General features: G+C 37.0%; 1 protein-coding gene across 1 annotated transcript in view; it reads left to right on the forward strand.

Annotated features, from left to right (window-relative positions):
• TMEM131 (transmembrane protein 131) overlaps positions 1-25,692 on the forward strand; it is a 230,492-nt gene that overhangs the window by 88,146 nt on the left and 116,654 nt on the right. The window contains exons 3-4 of the mRNA XM_041754105.1: positions 6,410-6,450; positions 21,102-21,170. Coding sequence (XP_041610039.1) covers positions 6,410-6,450; positions 21,102-21,170 — 110 coding nt within the window. The remainder of the gene's footprint in view (positions 1-6,409; positions 6,451-21,101; positions 21,171-25,692) is intronic.

Below are 25,692 nucleotides of genomic sequence, written 5' to 3' on the forward strand. Positions count from 1 at the left end.
AAGTAATTTAACCCAGTAAATGTTTAGTATGTGGTAAAACTAGAACAAAATTCAAAACCAAGCTTTTGGACTCTAAAGCCTAAGTTCTGAACTACTATGCTCTAGAGTGGGGGCTTGGGGGTTATCCTTATATCCTAATACCCAAGTGTAATACAGGTTAATACTTATTTCCTTTCCATGATTTTCTCTGCAAACATAGCTTTGATTTTTCATTCTGCATAGTCAGTCAGTTTTACATTATAACAACTAATTTTATGCCCAGAGCAGCTATTTCTCATAATGTCAAGTTAATTGCCTGTTTTTGGAGGTGGGGAAATGTATGGGGCACTAGAAGTCCCTCATCAGAGGCTAACATCTGTACAGCTCTTTGCAGTTGACAGAAAGCCTCTTCAGATATTTTCCAAGGTTATTGGCTAGTGAGAGCAGAGTTGGTATTTGAACAGAGGTTCTTTGGTTTTGTTTTTGTTTTTTTACTTCAAATTCTGAGTCTTCTCAGACCTATCTGCTCTCCATCACATGCTAATTTTTGACTCAGTACTCTCTTCACAGTACCATTTCGTACCCTCTGTTTTAAAAATAAGTGGTACAAAAGAAGTTAAATAGCTAGCTCAAAAATAGCCTTAAATATAGGAACAAAGAACACCAAAAGATATTAAAACAGTATTAAAATATTCAGACAGCTCTCACATCTTATACAAAAATTAGCTAAAAAATGATTGTAGACTTAAATATAAAACTATACAAAATATATAAAACTATAAAGCTTTTAGGAAAAAAAAACTGGAGAAAAACTTCAGGATATAGGGTTAGGCAGAAGTTCTTGACATCAAAGACTTGATACCAGAAGTACAATCCATAAAGGAAAACCTGATAAATTAAAAGCTTGCTCTGCCAAAGACTGTGTGAAGAAGATAAAAAACCAGAGAATATATAGACTAAGAGAAAATATTTGCAGACCATATATCTGACAAAGGACCTAGTTTTTAGAGTTTCTAAAGAACTCTCAAAACTCAATAATAAAATCCAATCAAGAATCAGCAAAGGGCATGACTAGATATTTTACTGAAAAGAATGTACAGATGGCAAAAAGACATTTGAAAACTACTCAGCCATATTATCCACCCAGAAAATACAAATTAAAACCCACAAACTCACAAATCTTTTCATTCTAAGATTATTAATGTTGTAACTTTTACAACATTAAGGGTGTGGTTTTTTCTTCCTTTTTTGGGAAATGGGGGCATTTACCCTGTCTGTTTTTGCCCATAATCTGTCAGCATTTCTGCATTATTTTGTATTAGGTATTTACAGTTTATATTTGGGCTTTGGTTTTCTAACACAGTCTTTTTGTCTTTTTTAAACAGATGAGTTTATCTCATTTATTTTATACTATATATATTTATACCATGTAATTTTTATGTTTTATTTTTTGTTTACTCTTGATTTAGGAGCTTAATTTTCAGATGTACGTTTAAAATATTTTAAACCTTTATTTCTCAAATTACTTCAAAAACAAAATGTCTATTGTGATCTTTCTCTTTCAATACTTCGGGTGTTTTGTTGGCATGTGCTGAGATTTTTATTCTTATTTGTTATAATTAAATGACTTTTCTATTTTGTGGCTTACACTTCAAAAACAACATTACTTTCTGCTTTTCTAATCTTGTTTCCACAGTTCCTTTGCCGTGACCATCTGCCTATCTTTCACAAGACAGCTTCCTCATTTGCAATTCTTCATGAGTAATCTTGTTGGCCAGATTGTCTTCATGAAAAATTTTTTCCCCTTTAAGAAAGTGTGCATGGGTGATAAACTTTCTGAGTTCCCTTTCTGTCAACTTCACATGAGAACCACAGAGTTTTGCACGTTCTAGAATTCTTAGGTTATGTTCTTTATTGAAGTATGAGTGACACACAATAAACTACATGTTTAAAGAATACTTGAAGAGTCTAAATACATATACACTTGTGAAACCATAACTGAAATCAAGATAACATATCCATCACCCAGAAGTTTACTTGTGACCCTTGGCAATCCCTCCATCCTCACTCTCCCATCTCTAGACATTTGCAGTCACTGATCTGCTGTCACTATCAGCTTATATTGTAAACCATTTTATGTAAATGCATTCACGCAAATGTACTTTGATGGGGTGGGAAGGAGGTCTGGTCTGACTCAGCGTACTTATTTTGAGATTCATCTATATTGTATCATCAGTTTATTTTTTTCCTCAAATGTTATTTTCTGCTCTTTCAAAAAATAGTATATTGTTGTAAAATGATAAATGTTTAAAGAAAAAAGAAACGTTCCCAGTTTTTAATTCTTTTTTATTGCTGAGTAGTATTTTATTGCTGTGTAGATATACCACAATTCATTTATTCATTCACCTGTTAATGGAAATTTGGATTGTTCCAGTATTGACTTCTGTAAGCATGCTATAAACATAAAGCTGCAGTAATCATTCATGTCCAAGTATTTTTCTTGTGTTTCTCTTGGGCAAATATCTAGGAGTGGAGTAGCATCATCATGATAGGGGTATGTTTAATTTTGTAAAAAAATTGCCAGGCCTTTTCTAGAGTGGTGGTTCTGTTTTACATTACCACCAACAATGTGTGGAAGTTCTAGTTCTACATTCTTCAAACTCTTGGTGTATGTTCAATTTTGGACATTATAAAAGGTGTGTAATATATGGTTATAGTTCAAATTTGCTTTTCCTTAATAACATACTGAGCATCTTTTCATGTGCTTAGCTGATATTTTTATGATTGCTTATTTTAAAAGACTGTGTGGTTTTATTAGATTAACATGTTCTTTATATGTTTAGTATACAAGTATTTCATCAAATATGTGATTAGCATATATTCTTAATATATGGTTCGCCTTTTCATTTTCATAACAATGTCTTTTAGTGAGAATATTTTTAAAATTTTTATCAAGTCCAGTCTGTCAGTTTTTTCTTTTAGTTAGTGGCTTTTGTCTGTTTCATGAAATCTTTGTTTCCAAGATTGCAAAGATAATCGCCTTTGTTTTCTTGTTGAAGCTGTATAATTTTAGTTTTTATGCTTAAAACTATGATATGTATAAAAGTAATTTGAGTACATGGTGTAATATAAGGATAAGGGCTCATTTTTCCCTTACATAAGTTTGTCCTATTGTTCCAGCACCATTTGCTGAAAAAGATACAGGTTTTTCCATTGAATTGCATTGATGCCTGTGTTGAAAATCAAATGACTGTACATGTGAGTCCAATTTTGGACTTTTTCCAGTTCTGCTGATCTGTTTGTCTATATGCCAATACCACCCTGTCTTTTTAAAAATTGTAGTAAAATATATGTAACATAAAAATTACATTTTAATATTGTATATAGTTCAGTGACCCTGAGTACTTCGTATTTGTCTTTGCATCACTACCAGCTCCAGAACTCTTTCAAAATCCAAAAATGAAATTGCTCTGTACTCATTAAATAATACTTCCTCATTCCCTTCACCCTAACCCTTGACAAGCACTATACAACTTTCTGTTAATCTGACTATTTTAAGTTTTCATATAAATAGGATCATGTAGTATTTATACTTTTGTGACTGGTTTATTTCACTTAGTATGGACTTTGTCTTCGAGATGCTTTCATGTGGTAGTATATGTCAGAATTTTCTTCCTTTTTTAAGGCTGAATACTCTGTTGTACATATAAACCACATTTTGTTTGTCCATTTATCCATTGGTAGACACTTGGATTACTTGCACACTTTATTGTGGATCATGCTGCTCTGAACATGAATGTCACATATTTGTGTCCCTGCTTTCTGCTTTTCAGTTCTTTTGGGTATACGCCTAGAAGTGGAATTGCTGGATCGTGTGGTAATTCTACATTTAATTTTTTTGAGGAACCACCATACCATTTTCCACCGCAGTACTACATTCTGCATTCCCATTAACAGTGCACAAGGGTAGCAATTTCTCCACAACCTTACCAGCACTTGTTATTTTCTGGTTTTTTGATAGTTGCTATCCTGATGGGAATAAGGTGGTATCTCATTGTAGTTTTGATTTCATTTCCCTAATAATTAGTGATGTTTTTTCGTGGGCCCGTTGGCCATTTGTATATATTCTTTGGAGAAATGTCTATCACTCACTTTTTTAAAAGATTTATTTATTTATTTTAGAGAGCAAGTGTGAGCACAGGAGAGGAGCAGAGAGGAGGGAAAGAGAGAATCTCTAGCAGATTCCATGCTGAGCTTGGAGCGCAAGGGCTTGATCTCATGACCCTGAGATCATGACCATGACCTGAGCTAAAACCAAGAGTTGAATGCTTAACCTACTGAGCCACCCAGGCACCCCTACCCATTTTTTAATCAGGTTTGTTTGTTTGCTGTTTATTAATAGCAACGTTGAATTTAGTAGTTCTTTATTTATTTGTATATTAACCCTTTATATCAGATACATAGTTTGCAAACATCTTCTCCCATAATAAAAAATCTTGGGGATTTTTTGGGTGGCTCGTTTAAGTGCCTGCCTTCAGGTCAAGTTATGATCTCAGGGTCCTAGAATCAAGCCCCGAGTTTGGCTCCCTGCTCAGTGGGAAGTCTGCTTCTCCCTCTCCCTCTGCCCCTCCTCTTGCTCCTGTTTTTTCTCTCTCTCAAATAAAATCCTTAAAAAATTTTTTTTCATAATGAAAAGGTAAACATATTTTTAAGCACAGAAAATACAAAGAGTTGAGAATGAATATCCGTTTATCTACCCTGAGATAGATTATTAACATTTTGCCATATGTGCTTTATACACACACATACTTCCATGCACATGCAAGTCATATTGCTGAAACATTTTAAAGAAAATTGCAGATATTCTGACACTTCACCTTCACTCGAGCTTTTACTTTCAAACAATGTCATTTTCCCACATATTTCTCCTATATACATTCTCCAAAATACCATTTCAAAATAATATATTTTAATGGGAAAAATAATGCCACAACTCTATTGTTTTCTGATTACAACATAGAAACTAATCTTTTGGGGTAAGTTCACTGATGGTATTCCTTAGAGGTTTTGGCATTTTCTCACATATCATTATTAAGAACTTATCTTTGCCGATTGTCTACCAATTTCTTGCTTTTTCACTTGTTCTCCTCTTCTCCATCCTCTCTACACTGCCGCCAGAATATTGTCTTTAAAATTAAATCAGACCATGTCTGTCTCAGTCTCTCTTACTCCTTCAGACCCCTTTGTATTTCATTTGAGTAGAACACATTACAAACTTCTTACCCTGGCTTCTTACCAAGACACAGCATAGTCTTGGCCTTGCCCAGCTTTTCAACCTCATTATAAACTTCTCTTGCCCTTTGCCTCTGAGCTCCATCCAAATAGACCTTCTGTCTATTCTTGAACATCCAGGCTTTTTCCTAAGTAGGACCTGTGTACATGTTGTTTTCTCCACCACCACACAGCCTTGTTTCCACACACAGCTCTTTTTTACACTTGATCACATTCAGTATAGATGTGATCTTTTCAGACAAGCCTACCCTCATGACATATTGAAGCATATCACCTATTTATTCTCTTTCACAGCACCTTTCCAACATTGTCCTAGTTCTTTCATATTTATTTAGGTTTTTTTAAAAAAATATTTTACTTATTAATTTGAGAGAGATTGCGCACAGAGGGAAAAGTGAAAGGAAGAAGCAGACTCCCCATAGAGCAGAGAGCCCAATGCAGGGCTCCATCCCAGGACCCTGAGATCATGACCTAGCCCAGGACAGATGCTTAACTGACTGAGCCACTCAGGCTTCCGTGTATATTTAGTTTTAAAAGGCTGTCTCCCTTTCCATCTGCCTACAACCTTGAGCTCCCTGGCAGTTGGAGGAAGGGAAGGGCTCCCTACACCAGCACCTGCTACACAGTTGGTAAGCAGTGAGCAGTGAGAGACACAAGTAACCTCACAAAGTGATTGTAAAGAGGATTCTTCACACAGGATGTATTGGTTTGGGAAACTTTTTAAAAAAATATATTTATTCATTCATGAGAGACACAGAGCGAGAGAGGCAGAGACATAGGCAGAAAGAGAAGCAGGCTCCATGCAGGGAGCCCGATGTGGGACTCGATCCCGGAACCCCGGGACCATGCCCTGAGCCAAAGGCACACTCAACCGCTGAACCACCCAGGTGTCCCAGTGTGGCAAAAATCAATCACATTACTTTGTATTCTTTTCATGTGTGTTTAAAATTTAAATCCCAAATTATTCTCTCATTCGAATTACATAATATCATTTCATATGATTTAAGGATCGGGTTTAACCTGAAAATCTAAGTGAGTATAAGATCAAAGTTGAAACTGCAGTATATTTTGGATGTTCTGTATGTCTGTAGTAGAAAGGTTTGTTTTCAGTATTTTCATTGTTTTCTTCCTTTCACAGACTGAGACAACACTTGGACTCAGTTCGTATCAACAGAAAAGGTAAGGAAAGAATATATATATTTTATAACATATAAAATTTGATGTATTTAATAACATACTAACATAATTTCAGTCCTTCCGGGGTATTCCAGCAATACTGTCCTTCTCCTGCACCAGCTTTTTTGGTGAAGAAGAAAGAGCAAGTTATAAATCACATTTTATCATGTATTTCAAGTATGGAAAACCAAGTTGAGATCTGAATTTGCATGTGATGTGTTGTTTAGCCCTTCTCCCCATCATATATGAAGGAGTGTTACTCATAACAAGGGGTGAAACACCTCTTGCTTCTTAAAGGGTCAGCTTTGTAACTCCCTAGTAACTTCTCATGGCTCTTCTTGCCTTTTATGGACTATTTTTGTTTCTCAATAACTACATGGTTTCTGCCTGCAGGCCCCTGGGGAGGAACTCAGAGCAATGAAACCCAGTCTTGTGACTAAAAGAGACCCATTTTGATCACAGCTCCTCTATGATAATAAACCAGGGAGTGTACCCTCAGGTATTATGAAAATATGTACGTGCATGTGAATTTGAAGATGTCTTCCTCACATCCAAATTCTTTGATCTTTTGGTAGATTCTCACATCTATTAGAGAAACAATATAAAAAAATGTTACTATCCTGATAACCTTTCCATGCCCTGTGAGGGTCCGCACTTGATATTTAAAAGAGAATAAGAGCTGTGAATTAGATCTCCTTGAACGTCCTCAGGCTACAGAAATGCAGATTTCATTAGCAAAGAACTTTATTTTGAGGGAGAAGTAGCACATACTTAGCATAAGACGATTAAAGCTTAACTTCATAAATACAATAATGAAACTCTTGCTTCCCATTGTTCTAATGTTATATGCCCTGTTGAGACCAGCTTTACCCATGAGCCCTACCCAAAAGACACCCACTGCCTATAGTAAGGGAGTATATAGTATGCCTTTTGTATTATAAAGCATAATGCCACCCTTACATCCCTCTACTCCTTCCCAAATATTTTTGGCACTAGGATGGATTGTTTTCCAGAGCGCTGCACATCTAGTCTGATGCCATCTTGGCTAGACCATCTAAGAACCCTAGTAGAACTCTATGACTCCTCTAGAGCTAAACTAGTGGGAGGGAGAGCACACCTCTTATCTTATGCTTCTTCCTTGTTATTTCATTCCAGCCGTTAGGAAATTAACTATGAGATTATATTGGCTACATTTATGAAGATGATGTTATTTATCCATGATCAAGATTTGGCTTAAGTTATTTTCCTAGTATAATGAAGAATTTACATCAGTACATAATTATATTCTGATCTCATGTTCTACTTATCTGGGATCTACATCTGCCCAACAAACTACCCCAGTTTACTGGCATAAAGCAATCATATTATGCCATCAGAATCTGTAGGCCAGGAGTTTAGACACAGCACAGCAGAGACTTCTTATCTCTGCTCCATGATGATCAGGGCCTCAGCTGGGGAGACTCCAGAGCTGGAGTCGCGTTCACTCGCATGCTGATGGTAGCTTGTTACCTGGGACTTCAGCTAGGCTGTCTCTTACATGTGGGCCCTTTTGTGTGGTCTTTTCACAAAGGCTTGTTTGGCACCCCTCACAGCATGATAGCTGGATTTCAAGAGTGAACATCGCAAAGAGAACCAGTAGAAACTACCACTTTTTGTGACCTGCCCTCTAAAGTCATAGTGTTACCTCTGTCAGCTGCTACCGTTCAGCCAGTCACTTGGGTTGGTCTTGATTCCAGGCATGGGGGAAGGGGGAAAGATGTAGGGATGGGGCAGGGTGAGGGGAATGACCCCTATCTATCTAGGGCAGGAATAGCAGATGATGATTTGCAGATATGTTTTAAAATCATCACACTTCACTTTTTTTTTCTTTGACTAAGATCATGAATTCAGTAGATGACTGGGTTCAAATTGGTATGCATACCCTGTGGGTATGAAACTAGTTTAGGTACTAAACATATGTTTTAGCCCAGGCTGCTGTCACAAAATACCACACAGACGGAGTGGCTTATACAGCATTTATTTCTCACAATTTTGGAGGCTAGGAGGTCCAAGTGGCGGGAGAGAATGGAAGCAAGCACTCTGGTGTCATTTCTTTTAAAGGCACTAACGCTATCATGAAGGCTTCATTCCTGTGACCTTCTCTAAACCAAATTACCTCTCAAAACTTGTCATATTAGGGATTAGAGCATCAACATACAAATTTGAGGGGGGGGATGCAATTCAGTCCATATCAATATACAGGTAAAAATTTAGGACTAAGGGACTATATTTGCGAATTAGCCTTAATAAGTCATTTAAAAATGTGTGACATGGAAAAGCAAATACAACCTCCATACTTAAAAAGTACATGATGATCAGAACATAGCTTCCACACATGTGGTTTTTTTTCATATGTGGCTCACTGCTGCACAAAGTAGACACTGCCAAAGCTCTCATTTCAGTAAGCATACCTTTAATGAAAATGCATATATAAAATAGAATGTGAATGAAAATATAAAGCGTGCAGTTGTAGAACAACAGAAGTTGTAAATAAGATGTATAGTTGTAAAACAATAGAAATTATAATTTTTTCAGTATAAAAACAAACTATTTGATAAAAATGTCAGCGTTTGGGTTTAAGAATTTGACTAAGATGCAAGTTGCATGATTCAAGAGGATTTTAAGTCTAGGAGACTCTAACAGATGGTCTTATTGAGCCCCTTGACACACGAGGAAGCTGAGAGCCTTAGGACCCAGGGATATATGCTCACGACTAAAGCGGCAAAGTTTCAGTTAGAACTCATCTTCAGATGACCAGTCCTGTGTTGTGTTCGCTTTGTTTTCATAGCAAGTATGCAGTTCTTCCGTATTCCCCCGATTCTCTTTGCAGACAGTATTCCTGGCAGTTTTTAAAAATATCTGCTCCGTGCCAGGACTGTTGTGTGCACAGCCCCTACAAGTGTCTCAAAGGGCAGTGAAGACATTCCCTCTGATGTGATCATGAAGCATAGGTGTTAAAGTAACAAAGCAGAGCCTACTTTGTGGAAGAAAGCAGCAGGCTTGAAAAGGATGTTTTAAAGGGGTTAGTTGTAGGAATCAAGGTACACAAGACCCACACATGGGCTTCTCTTGAATCATCAAAATGGTCCACAAAGCCCAAGTCATAGCTGAGTTGAAGGTTGGCTTCTGACTTGAGAGCATGGTCTCTACCTCTGCACATTGCCCGCCTCTACCAGTCTCTCCTTAGGGGCACAACCAGTGTCCACTGAGCATTAGAGATTGCTGGGAGAGAGGGATGCTTTGTCTTTTGAACTTCTGTAGTCATTTCTGCATCAATTTTTCACTGTTTTTGCTTCCCAGTTGTATAATCCATGTGCCGCCTGCCTTCTGGCTGTTACGAAGCCAGTAGATTCAGCCTTGTCCTTTCTTATATTGCCTGTACATGATCTTTTGGGTCAAAACTCTGACTCTGTAAGTGAAACTTAACCTGCCACAGGGAAATTTGTATCATGAAAACCTTAGCTGATAGAATGATTCTGTAGCTAGTGGATTGTATGGCAGTACAATGGTAGATGCTGGCCTCTGGCTACCATTTCTTTCTCTCCTGCCTTTTCCTCCCTCCTCCCCCTCACCACCTACCATTATCATCTGCATTAGTTTTGGGGACAGGCTTGGCTCCAAGGACTTTCAGGACACTCTGCAAGGGAATGAACTGCTGCTTTCATGACCTCAGAATTGTGGGAAGTAAAACCATGAAAAACAATTTTCCAGGATACTCTTTTTTTCTATTCCTCTCCTGTGTTCTGGTTCACCCTTTCACATTTGTTTTAATATGGTTATCAATTACATGATACTGTTTTGTTTGAAAAGCATGGGTTGGCTCTATGATATAATAGTGGAGGGTGTCATATAGTGTTCCCTCAGTGTTGATTTGAGTTGAACACCAAAGTATTATAATAAATACCAGTAATGATTTAAAATTTTGTGACATGAGGCCATTTTTTATGGTTAACTTTTCCTAGGATTTTGGAGCCCTGTGATGAAAAATTAGGAATCAAAAGTCCTGAGTTCTCTGTTTACCATCTGTGTTGCCTTGAAAGCAACTGCTTAACTGCTCTGAGTGTGACTTTCATTTGCGAACTGGGAAAGATTATTTCTCTCCATGATGTATATGATATAAGGTTATATAAGTTTGCTGTGAGAATCAAATGAAAAGATTTATTTGGGTAACTGTAGTTTATAAACTTTAAAATGTTATATGAACATAGGTTTTGGGTACTTGATAATTTATTTGCTCAGTCATTGAGCAAACATTTGCTGGATCTTTGTGTATACCAGGCTCTGTTGTAAGAGCTAGTGACTCAGTAATTATATTTGTTCTCTCTCTCCATGTAATAAACTACCCCCAAACCTAGCAGCTTCAGATAGCAAGCATGCATGATCCTGTTTCTGTGAATGAGGAATTTGGGAGTACCTTAGTGAAGTAGTTGTGGCTCAGGATCCCTCCTGAGATGGCAGTCCAGGTATCAACTGAAGCTGCAGTCATCAGAAGGCCTGGACCTGCTAGATCCTCTTCAGGATGGCTCACTCCTATAACTCTTGGCACAGGGTCTTAGTTTTTGCTGGCTGTTAGCAGGAGGCCTTCGTTCTTCACCATGTCAAAACCATCCATAGGGCTGCTTGAGTGTTGCCGCATCCTGACAACTGGTGACCCCCAGAGCAGGTGATGCAGGAGAAACTAAGGAGGAAGCCATAGTGTCTTTTGTAATTGAGTCTTGGAGTCACACACCATCACCTCTGCCATATTCCATTCATAAGAAGTCACACCCAAAGCTAGGGGAATTAACCTCCATCTCTTGAAGAGAGGAGTATCAGAGAATCTGTGCACATATTTTAAAACTACTACAGTACTGATTGGGCAAGATAGTCCAAGACTCTTGCCCTGGTATAGAGCATATGTTCCAATGGGTAAAACAGTAAGCCACTAAATAAATAAACTCAGCTCTAGAGTAGTTTGGAATAGACAGGACTCCATTGCTTCTTTAGATTGGATGTTAAGCAAGGTTTCTCTGAAAAGGTGTTTAAGCTTACCTGGGGAAAAATCCTGAACAGTATTTCAGACAGAGGAACAGCTAATGTGGAGGTCTTGGGTTGGGAATAATGCTCCTGTTGTTATAAGAGCTGAAAATGTTAGTTTATACAGCTAGGTGAGAAAAATATATATGTGTGTGTGTGTGTGTGTGTGTGTGTATACTTAATATTCGTAAGAAGAACCAGATTCTTCTAATCTCTAAGTTTCCTGGTATCTCTGGGGAATAAGCTAAAAATATTGGCCCGGAAAATACTTTTCAAATTAGGGTGGTGTTGAGATTCTTGAATTGACTGTATAATTTGCTTAGTATTAAATGCAACTATTTTGGTTGCTTACAATGAGCCATAAGCATCTGGAAGATTGTAATTAGATCCAAAACTTGGTAATATCTTAGTGGAAGATAAACTCTGCTAATAATTGGGACACATGAGTAGCTCTGTGGTTGAGCATCTGCTTTTGGCTCAGGGCATGATCCTGGAGTCCCGGCTTCAAGTCCCACATTGGGCTCCCCTCAGGAAGCCTGCTTCACCCTCTGCCTGTGTCTCTGCCTCTCTCTGTGTTTCTTGTGAGTAAATAAATAAAATCTTAAAAAAAAAATGTAATATTTACAGTTTCACTAACATCTGTTTTAAATTTTGTGAAAAAGTTAAAGGGAATGTCCATCAGTTGTTTTCTTAAGATTTCATTTGGAAAAAAAATTTTAAAAAAATGCATTTGGGTTTGTACTTTTTTCTCACTCTGGAGCTTTTAGCTGCACATGAAGTGACAAACATGCAAAAAAAAAAGTACTACTTTGCATAAATCTTGAAGACTATAGTAAGTTGTTGATAGGAAGTCAACTTACAAGAAGTGAGCTTAAGTATAGATATGATTAACTTTGCACTAAACCACAGCAGATGTTGGTAAGCTCCTCTGAGAAGGCCAGTTTACCTCACTTATTTTTTAAAAGCACCAGATTACTCTCACCTTAAATAAAAGTGTGACAGAATTGAGATTTCTGCAGTGATGGTGTGAGGAACTTGGGGACTTCTCCCCATAAAAAGCATTTGTTAGGACAATTAAAATTAGCAAAGACAGAGTATCTGGAGATTGTTCAGAGGACTTAAAATGAATTGAGAAATATTTATTCAACAAAATCTATATAATCTTCGTAAGAATAGTGTGGGAGGTCTTAGCATTCAAGGTATAGACTGCACATCAAGATGTTTCAGGCTTATTTCCTAATTTTCCTGCCCCAGCCCTGGAACATCCCACTACTTCAGAGAATTGTGCTTCATTTTAATGGAGGCTATTTCCAAGCTAAGATCTCTGTGCTATGTGTACTCATTGCTGCTGGGATGTCATTGCACCTGAGGTATCATTGTCTCTAGGTCTTGTTAGTCAGAGATAACTCTCACTATGGGTGTGTGCACAAAACACACATCTATTTCTGTATCTATGTTTATTAAAAGCCATGAGTTGTTACTGATAACTCCAATTTTTAAACACCACCACAATGTTCCTTCTGTCCTTTCCCTTTTTGTTTCCGTGTATTTTCCAGTGATGAGAACTCTGGCTCCAGTTATCCACAGAATATATACTTGAATGCTCAATCTTAGAATACAAATAAATTCATTTCAGACTGGTTAACGCATACTACCATGAAAAAGAAATAGTTGGAAGTACAGCGTTTAGAATTTATTTTCTTTAGTTTGAGTGTATATGGTCAAAATATTTTATTCAAAATTTACATGTGTTGTGTTCTTCACCTTTCTTTCCATCCTTCTCCACTGCTCCCTCCATCCTCATCTGCATTGTGATTATGTTCATTTGGAAGAAAATTTGGCTCATTGGTTTCTGTCTGTATTCCACTTGAGATTTTTTTACCTCCATTTTAAAGATTTCACTTATTTTAAATATGTGAAACAATAGAATTCAAAAAGTCAGAACTATATATAAGTGTCAAACATGTGGATATTTTTTATACCTCCTCTTCAAAAGGAAGCATAGTATATAGGCTTTTTGGTGTTTTGTTTCATCTATTTAAAAATATATCCTATAGAGACCTTTCTCGTTATTTTTATATTTTTTTTTTTGGAACTTATATTTTTGGAACTTATCTGCAGAATAGATTCCTACAAATAGGATTTCTGAGTCAAAAGGTAAGTGCATATGTAATTTGTATTGTTGAAAGTACATGATTAGGGTAAATTCCTAGACATGGAATTGCTGAGTCAAAAGGTAAATGCATATGTAGTTTTGTTAGTGTTGCCACATTCTCTTTCAAGAGCTGTACCAATTTGGATACCCCTCACTGGTAAAATAGAGTCCCAATTTTCCTACAGCTTTTCCTATAGAATATGTTGTTATACTTTTTTTTAAGATTTTTATTTATTTATTCATGAATGAGAGAGAGAGGCAGAGACACAGGCAGAGGGAGAAGCAGGCTCCGTGCAGGAAGCCCAACGTGGGACTCGATTCCCGGTCTCCAGGATCACACCTTGGGCCGAAGGCAGCGCTAAACTGCTGGGCCACCGGGGCTACCCTGTTATCATACTTTTTAATTTTTGTCATTCTGATATGTCAGAAATTCTGTCATGTAGTTTTAGTTTGTCTTTCTCTAGTTATGAGTGAGGTTGCATATCTTTCCACATATGTTAGCCCATGCTTGTATTTATCTTTTGATATTGTCTGTTGGTGTTTATTCTATGCATTTTTCTATAGGACCTTTGATATTTATATCTTCCGTTTTGTTATTTTTTTAATATTTTACTTACTCATTTGAGAGAAGGAAATAAAGAGCACAAGCAAGGGGAGAGGCAGAGGGAGAGGGAGAAGCAGACTCCTCACTGGGCTGGGAGCCCTACATAACATGGGGCTCAATTCCAGGACCTGGAAATCATGACCTGAGTGGAAGGCAGATGCTTAACTATCTGAGCCACCCAGACACCTCTATTTCTTCCATGTTAAACTATTTCTTATTAGAAATAGTAGTCCTGTGTTGCAAATATTATTTCCCTGTAGTCAGGGAGATTTGATTTTGAAGAAACGCACCTTAAGTATAAAAATGCAAGTAAGTTAAAATTAAAAAGATGGGGCAGGCAATAACACTATCAGACAAATTAGACTTTAGGACAGGGAATATTATCAGAAATAAAAAGAGACATTTTGTTATTATAAAAGAGATAATTCATCATGAAGATACAGCAGTCTTAAGTCTCTAAGCCTACTATCAGGACTTCTAAATGCATGTAGAAAAAATAAACAGAAATTAAGGTAAATTCACAATTATAAATTCATAGTTATAGTTGGAGATTTCAACACTCATCCATCAATAACTGACAAAATCAGTAAGGATATAAAAGACTTAATACTCTATTATCAGCGAACCTAACCTGGTAGATATTTTTCTTCATAGGTATTTATTAAACACTGCACCCAACAATCATACATTATGTTTTTTGACATGGGCAGAATTAAAGAAATCATTAATAGTTTGGGAAATTGTTAAAATTGAAATTAAAGCATGTGACAGAATTCAACATCTATTCATGATTTAAAATACTCAGCAGACTAGGAATAGAAAAGAATTTCCTCAGTCTCATAAAGAGCAGCTGTGTGTGTGTGATGGGGGGGGGGGGGGCGGGGACAGCATGATGCTTATGGTAAAAGATTGAATGCTTGGTTTCTGTTGAGAGGAAGGCAGAGATGTCCACCATCATCACTTCTATTCAGTATTGTTCTAGATGTGCTAGTCAGTACATTAAGGCAAGAAATAGAAATAAGAGGCATCATTTGGGAAGGAAGAAAAGAAAGATGTTTGTCTACAAAAACCTGATTGTCTACATAGAAGATCCTAAAAATGTATGAGAATAAGTGAATTTAATAAGATTGAAAACTACATAATTAGCATCAATTCTGTTTCTGTATTACAAGTGCAAAAATGTTATAGAAAAATAACAATAGCTTCAAAGGATGTTACATACTTGAGGATAAATTTATGAAAAAAACTTTGAAACTCATATGCTAAAAACAACAGTTGATCCTTGAACCATGTGTTGGTTAGGTTTACCAACCTCTTGTGCATTTGAAAATCTACATAAAACTTGACTTTCCATAAACTTAACTACTGATAGTCTAATGTTGACCAGAAGCCTTACTGGTAACATGAACAGTTGATTAACATATATATTGTTTGTTTTATGTATTATACACTGTATTCTTCCAATAAAGCAAGCTAGAGGGGATCCTGGGGTGGCTGAGCGGTTTAGTGCCTGCCTTTGGCCCAGGGCGTGATCCTGGAGATCTGAGATCGAGTCCCACATCCGGCTCCTGGCATGGAGCCTGCTTCTCCCTCTGCCTGTGTCTCTGCCTCTCTCTCTCTCTATCTCTATCTTTCATGAATGAATAAAAAAGCCTTTAAAAAAATAAAATAAAGCAAGCTAGAAAAAAATGTTATTCAGAAAACTTTAAGAGAAAATACACTTAAAGTACTGTGTTGTAAAAAAATTGATGTATATACATGGAGCCATGCTGTTCAAACCCATGTTGTTCAAAGATCAACTCTATATTGTTCATCTTAAAGTTATTCCATAAATCCAGCATGCTTTCTTCACTTTTTCCCTTTCTGTTTTCTTTTTGTTCTTGTTGTTGGGTGATTTCAAAAGACCTTTCAATTCATTGATTCTTTGTTCTGATTGGTCAGATCTGTTGTTGAAGGTCTCTGTTGAATTCTTCAGTTCAGTCGTTGTATTCTCTAGGAATACATCTCTAGGATTTCTGTTTGATGATTTTTTTTTAATGGTTTCTCTTTCTTTGTTGAACTTCTCATTTCATTCATGCATTTTTAAAAATTTTTGTTTAGTTGTGTGCCCTTGCAGAGACAGTTCTCTAGCCAGCTTAATTTAGGGTTCTTGATGAGTCAACTGATAGTGTCCTTTGGCAAGTGGGACGTATTTCCATCTAGGTCTCTATTTGGCCAAGGATGTTTATGGAGATCTCATGTCAGTACAGTTGTCACTGCCTGGGAACAGTTGGATAGGACTACTGTCTTGGTTCCCTGTCTATGCATAGCTGGAATACGTCCTTCATGGTGCCTAGATTCTCTGCTCATGCTTCTTAGTTGAGCAAGATTGGGTGCTATACTCAGCAGTTAGGCAGGACTATGAATTTGCTTCCCTGCCCCCAAAGAGCCATAAAGCAGGCTCCATAGCCATTATGACTTGATGGTGGGGGACCTGAATCTAGCATAGCTGCCCACAAAGCTCCCTGGCCAGTTGGGGCCACCAGCTCAGCTCTGTAGGTGAGTTCTCTGCTCAAGTGCCATTTTAAGCAGGGCTACGGGTTAAGCTATACAGCTTCCCAGATATTCTGGTTAGGCTTCCTGGTTGGGTGGGGCTGGAGGTTATATTTAACCCTAAGCAGGTCTTTTAATTTGCTTCCCAGCCCAGATGGGGCTGTAGAACAGGCTCATGGCTAGTATGGTTCATTGGGTAGGGACCCAAATCATGTGGAATTGTCCGCCAAGATCCCTGACAAGACAGGGCCACTTACTTGACTTTGCAAATGGGCATAGCCACTGACTAGGATCTCCACTTGGATGTTGTAGCAAAGAGGAGTGCGGTCTGCCAAGTGCTGGTTGCTGTACATCTGTATCTAGAATCTGTAAAGAACTCTCTTTTTTTAAGATTTTATTTATTCATGAGAGACACATAGAGAGAGGCAGAGACATAGAGGAAGATGCACCCTCCCTGCAAGGAGCTTGATGTGGGACTCGATCCTGGGACTCCGGGATCACAACCTGAGCCAAAGGCAGATGCTAAACCACTGAGCCACCCAACTGCCCCTGTAAAGAACTCTTCTAAGTAAGACAAACATCCCAGTTTTAAAACTTTGAATAGACACTTTACCAAAGAAGATATCTAGTTGGACTATAAGTAAATGAAATGATATTCAACATTATTAGTCCTTAGAGAAATGCAAAATTAAGCTAAAATGTAAGTCACTGTTTTTTTAGCTGTCTCTAATAGAAATCATATTTGAAACTTTTTTAAACTGTTGACTTTGAAAGTTTTATTTGTTAAGATACTTTTGTCCCCTCTTACTTCTGCTTGCAATGCTTACTGTGGCTCAGGATGGCAAAAGAGTAGTTCCTGAATGTGAGAGCATACATAAAACACTGGTTTCTAGGCTTCAGACTAGATGTAAGGAATCACATTATGGTGGCGGGGCCCTGGAATCTGCATTTCTACAAGTGTCCTAGATGATTAAAGTGTAGGCAGACCTACAAAGCATTCTTTAAGAAATAGTGGGCCATAGAGTACCTTTTGTTTAGGTAGTAATTGCCTTTAGGAAAAAAATTTAAGTTTCCTAGTTTAAACAAACTCCAAAGCTCCAAGAAGGCTTTACATCCTTCATTGGAAAGCCACTTGCTTAACTTTGACCTGACAGTTCACCAAGAAATTTAGACCATGTCCCACAAGATTTCTTCTATCTATCCAGTTGTTCTCTTGGTTGAAGTCAGAAAATAGTTTTTTTTTTTTGTATCCCCTTATCCCCAAGTAAATAATAAGAATAAAATATTTGAGACTTTCAGATACAATCACTGGAAAGCATAAAATCATGCTGTATACTATTATAATGTCTCAGATTCTGTTTCTTTGAAAGTGGCAGAGTACCATTTTTCACGTTACTTCTGCCCCAGGTTAGTTTTCAACATTAAAGATTTGCAAACATTTGCTTTCTGTTACTAAAATGCTAAAGAGGATGTCGTCCTCTTTTAAAATAAGCATAGTAGCAAACATCTCAGTCAGCTGTGGATACGTGACAGCTATGTTATTCAATTTTTTTAAGATAAAATTCTATATATGACAACTCCTGTACCCACTCAAATATTAAACTGTTCGTTAGACATAACTCTGCTATTATTTTGAAAATATACATTTATTTATGAGGGAATCATCTTTTATGTATTGTTCCCTCTATTATATTTTGTGAGAAATCTGTAAATAACAGTTGTTGGACACTGCTGGACGCTGCTGTGGAGCATTTTTTTGGGAGTTCTTAGCCCACACATGGCATAAAAAATGAAAACAAGGTCTAGGGATATAAAAGGAAGACGTAGAAGTGTTGTTACTTGCTGATGATGTATCTACAGAAGTAACCCAAGGTAGTGATTGTTTTGACAGCCCATGTAGTGCCGGGGAAACTAAGGGGAATCTATAGACAAACTGTTAGAATTAACTTGCCAGAGTGACTTGGGTTTAAGTTTAAGATCAGTACACAAAAGTCAGTAACATTTTTATGGAAAGCAATACCCCTGTATATCCAGCTGCCTACTCAAAATCTCATCTAGGTAAGACATCTCAAATTTAAATGTCTAAAACAATAAACACAGTTGAACATCTAACCCATCCATCCTTCCTCACCTCTAACCCACTCTTCCCATTCTATGACTCTGTATCTCATTTTCTCAGGCCAAAATTTTATAATTATGTCATCCTTGATTTCTCTCCTTTCTCTTACGTTTCAAAATCAATCCATCAGCATGACCCATTGCTTTAGCTTCCAGATATATTCAGAAAAGAGCCACTTCTCGCCACTCTGCTTTGCAGTCCCTCTAGACCACTGCTACCTGCCCCTCTTGTCTGGACTACTGCAGAACTTCCCTGCCTCCACTTTGGGGCTCCTACCATCTGTTCTTGACACAGCATCCAGAATTAACCTTTCAGGTGTGTCAGATCATGTTACTCCCTTGCAGAAGACACTTTAGAGGCTTTTTGTTACACTTATGATAAAATCCAGACTCCTGCAAGGAAACTTGGCCTTTGTACTTCTCTGATCTCAACCCCCTCTGTTCTTCCCCTCTCCTGTCAGTCTGGCTACTTCAGCCCTCTTGTTCCTCAGCATGCCAAGTGTATCTCTGTTCTTAGCCCAGATCTCCACCATTTGGGTCTTGGCTCTGGCGTCCCTCCTCAGAAAGACCTCTGTTTCTACTGTGGTTTGTCTTTATATGTCCCATATTACCATATTCTACTTTTGTCTCCCCTACTGGGATGTTAGCACAGTGAGAGCAGGCTCTTTGGTTTGTTTCCATAGCCCCAGCCACTACACAGCCCCTTTGCATTCCTTATATTTGTGTTCAATCAGTGGAGCATGTATGGTTTTATTTTGGTTTTTTTCTTACCTTGCCGGGCCACTTCAGACATAGCCTTTTGCAACTTGGGGAATAGATTCTCAGTCTTGTGAAAGAAAAAGCTGTATCTTAATCTTTGTATCTCTAGCATCTAATACAGTCAGTGTTTATGTATATGAATTAATGACTTCTACACATTAACCTCATGCATTATACTCTTCCCCTTGATTGGATTGAGATTTTATTGTTTGGGTTTCACACCCTTGAAACTAATGAGCTGATCAGCATCTCTTATTTTAAAAGAGACAGAGAGCGTCCTTGTTATATCATGCCTAAGAAGAGCAGAAATCAAGAGGGAGTAGATTTTATACTGCCTTGGGGGGCGGTGCTGTGCCTTCTTTGTCCCAGTGTCTTTAGATTTATGCTCTAGTAAAGTAGAATCTTACATTTGCTGTTTTCCTCCTTGTTTGTGTTTTTCATTTTTTTCTGTTCAGCCTATGTAGAGAGATTATCAAAATAATCTTAAGGTAAAAATACCTTAAGACTTTATTACCTTTAGCACGTTAGTTCTACTGTTCAGACTATTTAATCTTTATAGAACTGAGCTAAAGCAAATTTCCTACGTATTCTGAATATCCTTGTCTATTTCTAATGTATATCATCATGTATTTTCTGAATGAAATTACTGTATCATTTGAAACTTGTGTTCTTCTGAGTTGTGGTGATGGAAATAAAGTTTTACAGAATGGTTTTGCTCTAATGTCATTTCTTAAAATACAACAAAGATAAACATCTATTATTTAGAAACTTCAGTAGCTTACTGAATTTCTGATTTTCTCAGTACTTAAAGATGAGTTGAAGCATGTGGACATCCCTCCCTTCCCCAGGTCATTTCTGTATCACATCATTGTTAGGTCATGGTGATGTCTAGGAGGCTTGCTGTTTAGAATTGGTTTTAGTGAGAAGTTCTAGTATTAGTGGAATAGTTAGAAATGATATTCAGATATTTAGGCTAAGACATTATGGATCAATGTGTTCTAAACTCTCAGATGAAAAAGATATTTCAATTCTTAAAAATTTCTAGCCCCAAATTCATTTTTGTTTAGTTCTTTGCCACTCTAGTTACAATGAGATTATGTTTTTTGTCTGTATACTGTATTATCTGCCAAGTATATTTAGTTGTGTTGACTATTTCTTATTCATTGTGCATGCATCCAAAAAAATCCAAGTGAACATATTAAGATATATTATTATCAACTGTATCAACCAAATAAGTTTCAACATTGAGTCTATTTGAGCATTTTCTGTTTTCACATTACTTTAAATAGAAGTACCCCCCCCTTTTTTTTTTCATTAGACTCTACTTTTCTTAAAAGTACTTTGTTGTGACAAAACTCAAGTGTCTGACTTCAGTTTGGGGATATATGCTTTAAAGAATTGTTTCTTATGCTCTTTTCTTTTTACTTACAGTATATCTCTATATCGGGGTAATTGCAGACCTATACGATTTGAGCCACCAATGCTGGATTTCCATGAACAGTAAGTTTAAAATTTTAAGACCATGGTCTCCCACTAAACCATTATGTGTATTTTATGCAAGCATTTGTCTTGCTTTTCACCTATGTTATCTCTCTGAGAAAGTTACGTTTTCAAGTCATCAGGAAAACAGTGTTGTTGAATGCAGTTTGAAAATGGGAAGCAAGTACCTATTATGAGTCTAATATATAACATTAACTTTTGAAGTTTGAAAGATACCTAATAAAGTCCCTGGTTCAAAGGATCTTATCTTCAGAAGCAGCATAGAACTCTCAGGTTAATTTTCTGATTTAGTTATTCATTTCCACTTTTACTATTTAAAATTTTCCATGTGTACCTGGAAAGATAATATTATTTATTTGTGTGTGCTTTTAAAGTACAGACTTCTGTACATCACCAAATACATACTATTGTCACTAACCCAGAAGAGCAAACAAAAGAAAGTCCTGCAGAAAGACATGGTTCAGCCATAGAATTGCTTCCCCTGACCATATTTCTGCCTTCCCTTCTACTCTGGGTCTCAGGTTTTGCATACCTCAGATACACCAAAGAAAAGACAAATCTTCACCTATATTTGGATCCAATCTAATTCAGCAAGTAGATAAAGAGAACTTCTGAGTGATATAACTGCTAAAGCAATGCCACTCTGGTAAATTAGCAGGGGGGAAAAAAGAATTTAAGAGGGAAGTGGTGGAGAAACTATATATAGATCTATTCTGATTCAGTAAATGAAAATTATAGGTTTCTTTAATGTGGTCAAACTTGTAATTAACCATTTTTTACTGGTAAACACATTAAGTTTAAATAATTTATTTACAGTCTCAAACCTGAAATCATCAAATACACTAATTATATTTGTATAAAACCATGGTAGAGTAGTTAGCATGGTTGAGTAGTTAGCTATAAAGCAATATATCTGATAGCAGATCCCATCTTTTAAGATTATATTCCCACAGAGACCATGGATTTTAGGGGTAGGAAGGCAGAGAAAAGTTTATATGATTCTTTGTGCACTTCTAGATGGAATCAGTATTTCTGATAGTCATTATGTAAGTAAAATGGACTTCTGGGTGTTAAAGATCATAATGTTTAGATGGGAAACCTACCACTATCATTACTGTCTTATAAAAATCATTTAGTTATACAATGTCAAGATTGTGAGGAACCTAAAGTAGAGACCTTAAGCCAATCACAGTAACATGTCTCCTACAGTTGTCTTCTGTCAAATGCGAAATAAATTTAATGAAACACATGTGACACATATTTTGATCTTCATAAGAGAGTTCATTATTTTCTAACTACTAGTAAGTTTTCTCTCTACAGTAAAATGCTCTTGGAGTATATTTGCTCATCCTAGAATGGACCAGAACAGAACTCCATTCTGAGACTAGGGTAAGAGTGGTATTTCGGGTGCCACCTGAGGGCCAGGAGAGGAGGTTGGCATACAACACCAAAATCCTTAGTCTCAAAAACAGAGTATTCTTATTTGGAAAGCTTAGCAGTAACCATTCTAGAAAGATCTTGTCAAAAATTATATCCAGCTGTTCTAGACTTTATAATTTGTTTTTGAGAAAGTTTTTACAAATTTTATACATCACTTGAGATAAAAGACATTTTCAGCTATACAAAATGCTTGAATGGGAATTGGGAATTCCTGTTCACATTCTCTCTCCCTTGACCCTTTAAATAATGCCCCACACCTGAAATAGGAGAAATTGAGGTAAGATCATGCAAGATTCTAGACTGGTAGTTTTAACCTTTTTCTGATCATGGATCGCTTCAGGACTTGATGAAAGCTGTGAACCTCTTCCTTTTCCTTTTCTAATGCACACAGAGGCACACAGCATTACACACACAGCATTGTACACACAGGTTCAGGGGTTTTCTGGATATCCTTCTGAAAGCCTGTGTTCTAGGCCACAGATTATTAACTCACCACTACGGAACTTACTAGGATTTTGCTTATTACATGAGCAGTGCATGCCTATTGTAGTAAACTTAGAAAATACTTATCCGGAGAAAGAAGAAAATTGAAAATTACCAGCAGTCCCACCACCAAGAAACATTAACATTGAGCTTTTATCCTTCAAGTCCTTTTTTCTGTGCATCTGTATTTATTTATCAAGTCACAAAAGACATAACTGTATATTCTGAACATACATTGTTTTATAACCTGCTTTCTAAACATAATATGTTAGGTATTATTTTCTTTATTGAATTATCTGTTATTTTCTTTTATGGTATTAAAGAACATCAAATTGTACAGATACATTTGTGCAATTCATTTCTTCTTTTGCATTATTTTAAACTTTTTTGTTCTTATAATCAGTGCTGAAACTAACAATTTAAACATAGCAGGACTTTATCATCAGGAGAGAGTCCTGAGAACAGAGTTATGAGATGAAGGATATGCAGAATACAGAGATTTTCAGTTAATATTTAGGCTAGAGAATAATTTGGTATCATGAACAAAGAACTGATAGGAATAAATGAATTAATGTATGACAGAGAGGAAATAAGTAGGATTTCTTTAAGAGACTAGAACTGAAATCTCATGAGCTGAGAGAAACAGTGGAAGTTTATTGAATGTGTACAAATGGAAGGTGAACTCCAGTGCATGCAAGGATTGGGTAATACAGTGAAGAAAATTATTTGAAACACATCATGAACTCTTCATTACAGCATAGGGAAGGTATATAGTAGGTATACTGAACTATTCCCTAAACCAGCAAATTTACATGCTGCTCCAAAATAGTGGAAATAAAAGAAAAGGAAACATTCTATCATTTTAATCTTTTCTGCATTCAGTCTGAGAAAACTGAATGGAGCTGGTTTTATCTCATAAAGGTAAAAGTGGATCTGTAGAAGTGGGACTTGGGGGTAGATGTGAATACATGTGTATTAGGGTTCAATCAGTCAGATTTTGTGTGTGTGTATGTATATGAGTGTGGAGTTTTCGTGTATTGGCTTATAATTGTGGGAGCTGGTTAAGCAAGCCCATAGTATATAGGGGCAGGCAGTCAAAAGGGGAGGATCATGAGTAGGCTAGAACTCCAAGGGCAAGTACTAAAGCCTGATGTCCACAGGCAGGGAAGATCCTGAGGAAGCAGAGCAATTGTAGATTCATCTGTTGTTTGGAGTCTCTTAGCTTAGGCAAGAGCTAAATTCTCTTTGCAAAGGCTTCTGACTAGTTAAGACAAGCCTGCCTATGCCTAATCTCTCTTTAATTTAAAGTCAGCTGTTTAGGGACTTGGATTACATCTGCAGAATCCCTTCCCAGCAGCACCTACATTGGCGTTTGAGTGAATAACTGGGAGAAGTTACGTGTATACTACACAACATCAGCTGCCTCCCTTCCATATTCTACAGCTCTCAGGAGCTTCCATATTCTCAGCTCTCGCATGTAACCCACCCTAAGCTGAGACCTATAAGGAAATTCTGGGGACTGGAGTTTAGCCTACTCAGGTTACCACAGGGCTACCACAAGGATATAAACAGAGAGGTTTCTAAATTTAGAATTTTGTTTGCCCTTAGAAGATCGCAAGCAATATGATTAGAAGAATTTGCTTAGCAGTTTTAGAGCTAAGTTTCTTTTTATGAAAATTGAAAGTAGAAAGTACAAAGAAGGTGAACTTGTGCATTTTCACTCCAGAAGGTAAATTATTAGTGAGGTAGAAAGTAGCCGATTGCCAAAAGAAATCAGAGAAGTTTTAGGATACGTCCTCCTTTAAAGTTATTGTATGTTGGGCTTTCTTCCATTCTCAGAAGCATAAAGCTTACTTGATTGGAATTTTTTCCTGCATTGACCACTTTTCTTTCAGCCTCCAAAAATCCCTGCTCTTCCTTAGATATTAGATTATTATGTGGAAAAAAATCAGATTAGAATACCTTGGTACGGAATGGCCCCTTTTCATGCTTGTTAGTTAGCTATTCAGTATTTTTGTTAATACAACCCCAGAGTTTTCAGCTATCCAGACCTTAGGAAAAGTGATCCTGTCCCCAGCTCAGTATTGCTGATTAATCTGAGTTAATTGTAATACTCCCCTTCTTGTTTATGATCAGTTAAGGGGTAGATGTATGACCCAATTCTACCCAATAATATGATGTCAGGTTCTACTAAAGGATTTCTGGGAACAAGATTCCCCACCCCACCCCCACTTTAAAAAAGAGACTTAAAGAATTTCCCCTCTTCCATGCTGGATATTGTCTACATGCGATGCCTGGGGTACTATGGCAACCATCTTGCAATCCATCAAGAGTACTAGTCTGAGGATAAAGCCAGCAAAATGTGTCTGAAACTAGAAAAATGGAAAGAACTTGTGTCTTTGATAATAGTGTTGAACTGCAGAATTAATCGACCCTGGAACTGCCCTACTTTAGGTCTTCTTGTTAGGTGACACTTACTAATCTTGTCTCTTGATCTCTTGTAGAGTATGTGGCCCTGCTGACTTCTTCCTCCCTCTCAGATCTTTCTTGGCCTTTATCCTTGTGAACCATTCTGTGTTTTCTTCCTGTGTCTAAAGCC

This window comes from Vulpes lagopus, chromosome 5 (genome assembly GCF_018345385.1).
Source record: "Vulpes lagopus strain Blue_001 chromosome 5, ASM1834538v1, whole genome shotgun sequence".
Taxonomy (NCBI): domain Eukaryota; kingdom Metazoa; phylum Chordata; class Mammalia; order Carnivora; family Canidae; genus Vulpes; species Vulpes lagopus.